Here is a 12,446-nt window from a genome sequence, read left to right on the forward strand (position 1 = left end):
TATTACAAGCTGTCGTAAAATAGTTAAAATAATGAAATTCAACATTTTTTACAAATTGTCAAAAATGTCGTAAACGAATTTTTATGTAAAAATTGAATACTGTTGTTGACAGAAATAAGTTGTTATGAATTTATCAGTTAGAAAATGTGCAGAAAATCAAAAATTATCAGAAAAGTATTTGCCTAGGGGGAAAGGATATTTTTCAGACATTCCATCCCTGGGAGAAAGGAAGTATTTCAGACATCCCATCCCTGGTCGTATTGAAAATCGACTGCGTTACATGATATACATATTTGCCTCTTGGCTGCATTCTATTTGTCTGCCATTGATTTCTGTCACCCCGTTTTCAAATGATAATAATTTCACAGCTATATTTGTAAAGGATATTCTTAAAGGAGGAGAGGAAGGATCGCAATGAAGGAATGTTTTTCGAAAAATTTTAACGGCCATATCTTCGAAGGATATTTACAAAGTAAATAGCTTTAATTGCTTACTTGCTTGTGGAGGAAAGAAAAAAATACCCGAGACTAGGAATTTCTTTGAAGATAGACATTACCTCCCCTCTCCAATACACCATATTACACACTAAAACCACAAAATATTTCTTCCTAGAGGCGGGCAGGACAAAGGCTTTAAAAATCGTTCATACCATTATCGCTCGACCCCTCCTCCTTCCTCAGCCCTGCACTTAAAACTTTAATTGTTTATCTATGAATGCTTTTGAAAGCACTTTTCACATGCACATTGACACACACACACACTCGCAATCTGGCATAACAAAACTTTCTGACACTTTGCAACCCCTTGAAAATTCTGAAGTGGTCCCCCCTCCACTTCAGGACTATTCAATACAATTCCCTTTTCTTGTTGTTTAAATGGCTTTATTGAAAATTGTCCTCGGTTTTTTAAAGCAGCGGTTATTTAATGTGCGTAATTATGGCATTTCCTTATTAATAATAAATCATAGCCAGGATAACAAGGGAGGAGAAGTAGAAGAAGGGGAGGATAGCGAAAAAAATAGCAAGCGTTAAAAAATCTTTTTTTCTTCTTCTTTGTTTGCCATTGATGTTAAGTGGTTAATGGCAGGACCCTTTAGAATACGCTTCTCAATTGTTTTTACTTGAACTTTTGTTCTTTTAGGACATTGTTTTGGAATTTAAAACAAAGGGGAGTGGAGTTTAAAACGCAATTGCGTGATTTTGAGATTTAATAAAAAGGATATCAGGAGGACAATGGAAAGGATTTCCGAAAAAAACGATTTTTTTTTGGTCTGCTATTAATTCTGGGAATAATGGCTGATAAATAAAAAAAAATTGAATGGATTTATTTTTTTTTTCATATAATAGAAAGGATATAGAACAAATTAAGGATATCGAGAAAAATTAAAAAGGACATTTTCTTCTAGAAAATAAATCTCCAGCCAAATATCCCCATTATCCAATTAAATAAAATTTTGACTTCCCTAAAATACCAATTTTTTATCCTTTCCCTTTGAATCCTTAATCATTAAAAATTAGTTTCTTTATTGTTGTTGTAGCGAACTTCTTACCTGACACAAAGGATATCTCCGATAGCATTATCCATTTAACAGCAAAATACAAATTGATTTTCAAATATTTGCCAACACGATGATGCAGCTTTATGGTGACATCACGGGCATGATCCATTATCGTATCGGGCATATAGGAGAAATGGACAGGTTCACCGGAAAAGTGTCTACCACCAATGCTAAAGAAGACTTTAGCATGGACAAAGACCTGAAAGGAAATTAACAAACAAAAAAAAATGTTAGGATTTGAAAAAAATATATAAAAATATTAATTTTTTAATAGGCGTGGATTTTTTTAAAGAAATATTTTTTAAGGCCTATTTTTTTCCAGCCAGAATTTTTATACCCTACACAACAATGTTGTCAGGGTATTGTAGCTTTGTGCAGCCCCAAGAATTTGTAACGCTGCGAAATATTGGTCCAGTAAGTATACCGATCGTCATATCTCAACTAGCTGAGTCGATCTAGATATGCGTGTCCGTCCGTCTGTCCATTATAATTTGTAAACACAATACAGGCCACAGTTATTGACCAATCTTCACGAAATTTTGCATGTAGGATGGGTTCTGGCCAATGAAGACCCCTATAGTTTTTGGTAATGATCGGTTGATGTTTAGGGGATGACCTTTCTGGTCTCTCCAGAGGCCACAATTATGGCCCAAACATCTCGATTTTTACATGGAGAAGGGGAAAGGGCCAAAGAATAAGCATGCCTGTTTTGATAAAGATCGGTCATTATTTAGCGGGTCAAATGGACCCTGATTTTTGTTTGAAAAAATTACAAAATTTTTATTCTATGGCGTATATATTTACTCCTCAAGGATATCAAGCCGAGAAGTTAAATAGTCTATCCAAGAGGAGTGGTGGGCCTTCAAATGGATACCAATTACAATGTCGTAAACACGATTCAGGCCACAGTTATGGACCAATCTTCACGAAATTTTGCATGTGGGATGGGTTCTGGCCAATGAAGACCCCTATTGTTTTTGCTAAAGGTCGGTTAATATTTAGGGTATGACTTTCTGGTGTTTCCAGAGGCCGCAATTATGGCTTGAACATGGCGAAATTTTACATGGAGAAGGACATCGGGCCAAAGAATAAGCATGCCTGTTTTGATAAAGATTGGACATTATTTAGCGGGTCAAATGGACCCTGACTTTTGTGTGAAAAATGACAAAATTTGTATTCTATGGAGTATATATTTACTCCTCAAGAACATCGAACCGAGAAGTTGAATAGTCTATCCAAAAGGAGTGGTTGACCTTTAAATGGACAACAATATTTACAGGTGCTTACGTATTCGGATATTATTTAGTAAACCATAAGCACACTAGAGGGCGGAAATATAGCGCTGATCGCTTTGAAATGTTCCATGAGGATCCAGGTATGGTCAAGAACAACGCCTATAATTTTCGATGATGATCCGATAAGAATTTTGGGATGAAGTGGACTGAAAACTAAATTTTGTGTGTGTGTGTGTGTTTTTTTCGACTCGATCTACAATTATAAGCCGAACATCACAACACAATCTACGGTGAAGGGAAGATGGACAAGTTTTTAGAAGGGCTGTACTGAATATTGGGAATATTCGGAAAATATGTCAGTGTAATGAAGAGGTGCTTTTGACCTCTAATCGGGCAAGAGGATGCAACTAACACGAAATATTACCCAGGCTCTGAATAAATATCCGCAGAGTCGGCCCCGTCCGACTATACTGCTCCGCTCACTAGTTTTTATACCCTTCATCGCATTATGGTAGAGGATATTATGTCTTTGTGCATATGTTTGTAACAGGCAAAAGGAAACGAGATAGACCCATGGTTCCTTTTGAGGATATGCACAGAATCACTTTCTAAGTCGATTTATGCATGTCCGTCCCTCTGTCTCTTAAATTGTAAACAAAGTACAGGTCGCATTTATAATCCGAATTGGATGAAATCTGGCATAGGTCACTTACTGGGCCCAAGGACGAACCCTATTCAAATTGGGAAAAATCGGTTCATATTTAGATATAGCTCCCATATATATTTTCGTCCGATTTAAAATCGGTTCATATTTAGATATAGCTCCCATATATATTTTCGTCCGATTTAATGAAGACGGTACCTATATATCTTTCAAATTACACGAAATTAGGCATAGCGTAATGACTTAAGTCTAGAAAGATGTGTGTTAAATTTCCTGAAAATCGATATAGATTTAGATATAGCTCCCATATATATTTTCGTCCGATTCAATGTAAATGGTGAACCAAAGTCCCTATATATCTTTCGATTTGTACGAAATTTAGCACAGCGTAATGAATTAGGCCTAAAATGACGTACGTGAAGTTTCGTGAAAATCGGTTCACATTTAGATATAGCTCCCATATATATTTTCGTCCGATTTAATGAAAACGGTACCTATATATCTTTCGATTTGCACGAAATTTGGGACAGCGTACTGAATTAGATCTAGAATGATGTGTGTTAAATTTGCTGAAAATCGATTCGGATTTAGATATAGCTCCCATATATATTTTCGTCCGATTTAATGTAAATGGTGAACCAAAGTCCCTATATATCTTTTGATTTGTACGAAATTTAGCACAGCGTAATGAATAAGGCCTAAAATGACGTACGTGAAGTTTCATGAAAATCGGTTCAGATTTAGATATAGCTCCTATTTATATTTTCGTCCGATTTAGGGTAAATGGTAAGCCAAAGTCCCTATATATCTTTCGATTTGCACGAAATTTGGCACATCGTAATGAATTAGGACTAGTATGATGTGTGTCAAGTTTCCTGAAAATCGGTTGAGATTTAGATATAGCTCCCATATATACTTTCGTCCGATTTAAGGTAAATGGTACACAAAAGTCCCTATATATCATTCGATTTGTACGAAATTTGGCATAGCGTACTGAATTGAGTCTATAATAATGTGTGCTAAGTTTCGTGAAAATCGGTTCAGATTTAGATATGGCTCCCATTTATATTTTCGACCGATTTAAGGTAAATGGTACACCAAAGTCCCGGAATATGTCTTTCGATTTGAACGAAAATTGGCATATCGTACTGAATATTAGGCTTAGAATGACGTACGTGATTTTTTTAATATTTTTAGAATTTAGAAAAATTTGTATTTTGTTTTTGCAATTTTTAAAATTTTTTTAAAAAATATTTATTTACAGGTTAAAAAAAATATTTTTTTAGTATTCTGAGAATTTTTAATTTTTTTTTTTAATATCCAAAAAAATATTTTTTATTAATTTTCCAGTAGCTCACCTGAACATCCTTGGTAAACATATTGTTCGTATGCAAAATAATGGCGCTAAAGTTACGCACGGTATCGAATTCGAAAACGATTTCAACAGGTTTGCCCATGAGACCAGGGGTATCATTGCGCCAGCCGATCCATTCATAGCCTAAAAAAAGAAGAAGACAGACGAAATTATTAGATAAATAATAAAATAGAAAGGTCAAAAGTTCCAGATAATAAATCTATACTCCCCTTTTATATATAGAAAAATACGTTCAGGAATTCAAAATATAAACCCTTGCCATGGAAACTTAAGCAATTTTTTTTTTGTCAGAAGGAAAACTAAAGTTTTTGTTGTTTTATTTATTTTCATATACACACAAAAAATAATTCCATACTCTTTAAAAAAATATTAACCAAGTGTATTGTGTATACATGTATGTGTGTGCCTGAGCATGTAAATTCCTTACCAAAAAGGGGGAGGGCGTGAAAGGCTAAAGTAATTTCAAACACGCACCAGCAGTAAAAATACAAAACACAAACTCACACACACACTCACTTACATGGAATAATAATTTGTGTGGGTGTGTGTGTACGCAATAAGGATGATTGTTAAAAGAATTCCTTTATCCTTGTAAAATGTTGACATACCGACACACACAGCCACACATACCAAAACACGCATACAAATTATTACGACAATGTCGCTAGCATTGAAAGGCAGGCTATACACACACACACACACGTATATAGGCAGACCAAGCCAAAAGTTACGCTTAAAACCCTGGGCCCAGGTCTACATAGCTACCTAGTTGGGGAAATTTATGTCTTTAACATAGTTATTGTTGTTGTTGGTTTGTGCAGTGTGCACTAGTTTTTAATTTTTTTGTTTTTGGGTTTTGTTCTTCGTGAAAAATTTTTCGTACAACCTTCAGTCTATGTTTTCATGCTGTTGACGTTATTATTGTTGCTGTTGAAGAGAGAGAGGGGTTGGGGGAGCAAGTGTAGCTACCTTCTCTCTGTGTGTGTTGGCTTGTAAAACAAAAGCGCCAACAAAAATTATTACCTTAAGAACGCGACATTTTAACCTTTTTTGTGCTTCTTCTAGGCTTTCACCCCACTCCCCCCTTCTGTTGTCAGCCTATGGTAGGACCAGCTAAACTATGGTCCTTTTGTTGGTTATTTAAGACTTAAGGTGGGGTAGATGACAAAACGAATGCCAGAGAGTGAGGCAACCAAAAGTTATAAGGTTGACAAATTCAACCATTTACATTAGCTTCACACACATACAAACCCATCACCCATACATGTATAAGCCTTGCCACGAATTATTTCCCTTTGGCCGGTGTATTGCCATTATATAGCAATTATAGTGAATTTTAGTTGCTTCTTTTTTGGCCAAGTTAAGAGCGGTAATTGTTTGCTGAAATATTTGCCTTCAGAAAATATGTTATTTTTCGCTTGAGGAAGCCTTGGTGTCCTCCAAAAAATTATTAAATTATACATTTTATTCTGAATTTCATGAAAACTTAGATTTAGAAAATTTAAAAATATACTTTTAGGGCTCTGTATAAGGCGTGAATTGTTTTAAAAATATTTTTAGCGCTCTATATAAAGCTTGGATTAAAAAAAAATAAGGTTATAGATAAGACCAAAATAAGGCGAAAATTTTTAATAAAAAAATATTTTTCATATTCCTATCAAGGCATAGATTTTTTAAGAAATTTGTATACCCTACACAACTATGTTGTCAGGGTATTATAGCTTTGTGCAGCCCCAAAAGTTTGTAACGCCGCGAAATATTGATCCTAGACCCACATTTAAGTATACCGATCGTCATATCTCGATTAGCTGAGTCGATCTAGACATGTGTGTCCGTCCGTCCGTCTGTCCATTATATTTTGTAAACACGATACAGGCCACAGCTATGGACCAATCTTCACGAAATTTTGCATGTAGGATGGGTTCTGCCCAATGAAGACCCCTATTGTTTTTGGTAAAGATCGGTTAATATCGGGCCAAAGAATAAGCGTGCTTGTTTTGATAAAGATCGGTCAATATTTAGCGGGTCAAATGGACCCTGACTTTTGTGTGAAAAATTACAAAATTTGCATTCGATGGCGTATATATTTACTCCTGAAAGACATAGACCCGAGAAGTTGATAGTATATACAAGAGGAGTGGTTGACCTTTAAATTGATACCAATTATATAAATATTTACAGGTACTTAGGTATTCAGATATTATTCAATAAACCATTACCACACTGGAGGGCGGAAATATAGCGCTGATCGCATTGAAATGTTCCATGAGATTCCAGTTATGGTCAAGGACAACGCCTGTAATGTTCGGTGATGATCATATAACAATTTTGGGATGAAGTGGTCCGAAAACTTTTTTTCGATTCGATATATATATGCTACAATTATAAGACAAACATAAAAAACCCACGGTGAAGGGAGTATGGACAAGTAATTTGAAGGGCTATACTGAATATTGGTAATATTCGGAAAATATGTCAGTGTAAGGAAGAGGTGCTGTTGACCATTAATCGGGCAAGAGAGTGCACGAAATATTGCCCAGGACCGGAATAAAAACCCGCAGAAAGATAGAGTACTGTGGTAGTTGTGTAGGGTATCGTATGGTCGGCCCCGTCCGACTATACTGCTCCGCTCACTGGTTTAAAACTATTTTTAGGGCTCTATATAAGGCGTGAATTTAAAAAAATATATTGTTAAGGTTATAGATAAGAACAAAATTTAAAAAAGGCGTAGATTTTTTATTTTTAAAAAAATATTTTTCATATTCCTATCAAGGCATAGATTTTTTAAGAAATTTTTTAAAAATATTTTTAGGGCTCTATATAAGGCGTGTATATATATATATATATATATTTTAAGGTTATAGATACGACAATACCAAAATTTAAAAAAGGCGTAGATTTTTTATTTAAAAAATATTTTTCATATTCCTATCAAGGCATAGATTTTTTAAGGAATTTTTTAAAAAACAATTTAGGGCTCTATATAAGGCGTGGATTTAAAAAAAATATATTGTTAAGGTTATAGATAAGAACAAAATTTAAAAAAGGCGTAGATTTTTTATTTTTAAAAAAATATTTTTCATATTCCTATCAAGGCATAGATTTTTTAAGAAATTTTTTAAAAATATTTTTAGGGCTCTATATAAGGCGTGTATATATATATATATATATATATATATATTTTAAGGTTATAGATACGACAATACCAAAATTTAAAAAAGGCGTAGATTTTTTATTTAAAAAATATTTTTCATATTCCTATCAAGGCATAGATTTTTTAAGGAATTTTTTAAAAAACAATTTAGGGCTCTATATAAGGCGTGGATTTAAAAAAAATATATTGTTAAGGTTATAGTAAGACCAAAATTTAAAAAAGGCGTAGATTTTTTATTTTAAAAAAAAATATTTTTCATATTCCTATCAAGGCATAGATTTTTTAAGAAATTTTTTAAAAATATTTTTAGGGCTCTATATAAGGCGTGGATGAAATATATATATATATATATATTTTAAGGTCATAGATAAGATTAAAATTTAAAAAAAATGCGTAGATTTTTTATTTAAAAAATATTTTTCATATTCCTATCAAGGCATAGATTTGTTAAGAAATTTTTTAAAAATATTTTTAGGGCCCTATATAAGGCGTGGACTTAAAAAAAAATATTTTTAGGGTGGATTTAAAAAAATATATATATTTTAAGGTTATAGATAATATAAGACCAATATTTAAAAAAAGGCGTAGATTTTTTAATTAAAAAAATATTTTTCATGTTCATATCAAGGCATAGATTTTTTAAGAAATTTCTTAAAAATATTTTTAGGGCTCTATATAAGGTGTGGACTTAAAAAAAATATTTTTAGGGTTATAGGTAAGACCACTATTAAAAAAAGGCGTAGATTTTTTTAAAAAATATTTTTCATATTCCTATCAAGGCATAGATTTTTTAAGAACTATTTTTCAAGGCCCTATCAAGACATAGATTTAAAAAAAATATATTTTTTTTTTTAAATTTAAATCCCTTAATTTCAACCATTCTCGTTTCCCCTCCTTCTCACTTTTTCTCCTTTTAACTTCGAAATAAATAATCCAGCAAATCAATGCCCCACCAAAAAAAAAAAAAACGAAAATCAAAAAAAATAAAATAAAATATCCAGACATTCAGACTAATTTAACAGTTTGCAGACAAACAAGGATACAATTTATCCTTTCAATTCGTTGTTGTTGTTGCAAATAAATAGCAAAAATAAAAAAATCCTGAAGTAAAAACCTAACTATCCAACTTTGATTCTTCTCATGTACTCATGAAATATTCAATGGAAACGAGCGAATGAATGAATGAAGTAAGTAGCAGCTATTCGAGGATAGCAACAACAACATTGAAATTTTGTTGTTGTTGCTGGAAACAGGAAGCAACAACAAGAACGAAACTGGAAAAACTTTTCTACTTAAAATGTAAAGTTTACAATAATTTTTGATTATTGGCACAATGCCAAATGAAATCGATGAAGTTTTGCTCCCCGGATCACCCTCTCTTTCATTTCTACTCTCTCCCTTCTCCCTCTCTCTCCTCTCTTGTGAGCCCCCTCAGTATTGGTGTTTGCTTGCAAATAAACATTTATTTCAGTTTTCTTCCTGTTTGAAATGTTTGAGGTTGGGGGGGGGCGCCTGACCTCATCTTCCTGGCGTATTGGAGGGGAGAGAAATAAACTCTCCAGAGTAACAGAATACGCCACAAAACTACAAAACGAAATGGAAATGAAAATCATATAACCAAAATAACTTACACACGCATACATTTATTTTACTTTCTCCCCCGCCCACCTTAGTTACCCAAGGGGTTCCCTTTCTTCGTCCCTTGCCCCCATATTTCGTCTCTATAGGGAAATTTATTTTTGCTGGGCGGAAGTTAGTCAATGTGTATGGGTAATTCTAGACTGGGCAGCAACTTGTAAGCGACCTTCTGTTTTGTAGATGGCTGGCTTGCTTGGTGAATTGAATGCCAGTGTTGCCATAAATTATTACTTCTTTTTTTTGCAACCAAAATGGGGAAGGGGGAAAAACTATGCATACTATTTATGGTTATGGACTATGCAGTCAGTTAGACAAAGAAACAGATATGTATACATGGCCATTAATACTAAATATTTTGCAGTATGTCTGTCTGTCTCCCGGTCCGTCTGTCTGCCAGCCTGGCCATTTAGCATTTACTTTATGGATTGTCTGCTTAAATTTTGTGGCTATACAATTCCACCAAAACACAGAAGTTCCCCCCAAAATGGTAGGAGAATATTGAAGACCTAAACACAAAAAACCAACTTCATTTTTGGTTATTGTTCATATTTTTGGAGTTCGCCAACAAAAATTTTATGAGAGGGAACCCCACCGTCTCCTCGAAAAAAATATTTATAAAATGTGTCTGTGCCGCCCGTGTTTATTGATGAGGAAATTATTTATTTTCTTTTTGCCTCGTTCATTCAGCGTGTTTTCCTCATCCTTTTCTTTCCTTATCGATGAAACTTTTTTAATTTCCCCCCCGAAAAGAAGAACGAAAATCGCCCGGGTAAATGTTTTCTGTCTTGTGATTGTGAATTTTTGCCAAATAAACAACTGAAATATTATTCGAAATGTAGACAGATGACAGGGCGTAAGCAACCAAAAAAAAAAAAAAAAAAAGAACAAGGATTCCAAGGACAAAAAAGTATTGACTGTATAGTCTGAGAGTAGAGAGTGGGGTTCTGACGGGTGGTTGGCTGGTTGTCAAATAAAATCGTTGTTAATATGGAAATGAAGAAGGTCTAATGGCAAATTTTTCGGGGATAAATATGAGGGCAAGGGGGAGTAATGGCAACTCCTTAAGTGTTTGAAATGATGGACGAAGGGAACAAATTAAAGGATTTATTTTTTTTAAAAAACTAGAAGTTCAAAAACAAGGAAGAAATATTAAAATCGAAAAATCTAAATGAAAACCCGTAAGGAAAGTAGTAAAGTCGGACGGAGCCGACTATATGATACCCTTCACCACTTTGGGTATATTCAACAGATGAATCGTAACAGACATCGCATTATTTCAAGCACCAGTCAATTTCATGCAAATCGAATGATATATAGAGACTCATGTCCACCATTTACCTTAAATCGGACGAAAATACATATATGGGAGCTATATCTAAATCTGAACCGATTTTCACGAAACTTGGCACACATCACTCAAGACTGAATTCAGTGCGCTTTGCAAAATTTCGTGAAAATCGAAGGATATATAGAGACTTTTGTGCACCATTTACCTAAAATCGGACGAAAATATATATGGGAGATATATCTAAATCTGAAACGATTTTCAGGAAATTCAACACACATCATTCTATACCTAATTCATTACGCTGTGCCAAATTTCGTGCTAATCGCAAGATATATAGGGACTTTGGTGCACCATTTGCATTAAATCGTACCCCTTGCTAAGAAAGAAATCTACAAAATGTATCACCTAATTCCGATCCTTATATAAACCTCCTATAATTATTATATAACATATGCCGTAATTTATATATTTAAGTTGTTGTTTTTTATTATAAAGGCAACCCGAAAATTTTGTTAATTTTGTTGTTGTTGTTGCTATTAAAGAAAAAAACTTTTTCTATTTATTTGTTTTATTTCGTTTGGTATGACAATCATATGCCATTAATCATATCAATTAGGCAGGGAGTTCGGGTAAAGTTTGCCATTTTCATTTTTCTGTTACAAGGACAAAATGTTTTATACATGCAAAATCATGATTTGTACCGAAATTGAAGCAAACAAATTTAGATATTATCTAGTAGCTTAAGGGCAGAGAAAACAGAAATTGTCACAAATTTAATGGAAAATGGAGGGAAAAAACTTGAAGAAATTTTTTGACATGAGGTAAAAAATTAAAAAAAAAATATAGGAAAAAAACATATTTTTTCCGAACCCAAAGAAGGCATGGATTTATTAATTTTTTTTTCATAGTCCTACACAAGGCGTGGATTTTTTTACATAAGTTTTTCCAACACCTGCACAAGGCCTATATAAGGCGTAGATTTTTTAAATAATTTTTTCCAAGGTCTATATAAGGCGTAGATTTTTTTAAATAACTTTTCCAAGGCCTATATAAGGCGTAGATTTTTTAAATATTTTTTTCCAAGGCCTATATAAGGTCTAGATTTTTTAAATAATTTTTTCCAAGGCCTATATAAGGCGTAGATTTTTTAAATAATTTTTTCCAAGGCCTATATAAGCCGTAGATTTTTTAAAGAACTATTTTTTCCAAGGCCTATATAAGGCGTAGATTTTTTAAATAATTTTTTTCAGCGGCCATACACAGGGCGTAAATTTTTTAAATAATTTTTTCAAGGGAGTAGATTTTTTAAATAATTTTTTCCAAGTCAACCAAGAGGCGTGGATTTTTTAAATAATTTTTTCCAAGGCCTATATAAGGCATAGATTTTTTAAATAATTTTTTCCAACACCTACACAGGGCGTATATTTTTTAAATAATTTTTTCCAAGGCCTATATAAGGCATAGATTTTTTAAATAATTTTTTTGGGAAGCCTATATAAGGTGTAGATTTTTTAAATAATTTTTTTGGGAAGCC

At 33.3% G+C, this 12,446-nt stretch overlaps 1 protein-coding gene across 1 annotated transcript in view; it reads right to left on the bottom strand.

The window, feature by feature from the left end:
- Positions 1-1,549: 1,549 nt before the first annotated feature.
- LOC133336487 (discoidin domain-containing receptor tyrosine kinase B-like) overlaps positions 1,550-12,446 on the bottom strand; it is a gene marked incomplete at its 3' end in the record, with an annotated part of 53,878 nt that continues 42,981 nt past the window's right edge. The window contains exons 6-7 of the mRNA XM_061544783.1: positions 4,816-4,955; positions 1,550-1,757 (exon numbers count right to left, since the gene is read on the bottom strand). Coding sequence (XP_061400767.1) covers positions 1,550-1,757; positions 4,816-4,955 — 348 coding nt within the window. The remainder of the gene's footprint in view (positions 1,758-4,815; positions 4,956-12,446) is intronic.

This window comes from Musca vetustissima, unplaced genomic scaffold (assembly GCF_032173495.1).
Source record: "Musca vetustissima isolate MV318-11 ecotype Yass unplaced genomic scaffold, APGP_CSIRO_Mvet_v1 utg19281, whole genome shotgun sequence".
In the NCBI taxonomy this organism is placed as follows: domain Eukaryota; kingdom Metazoa; phylum Arthropoda; class Insecta; order Diptera; family Muscidae; genus Musca; species Musca vetustissima.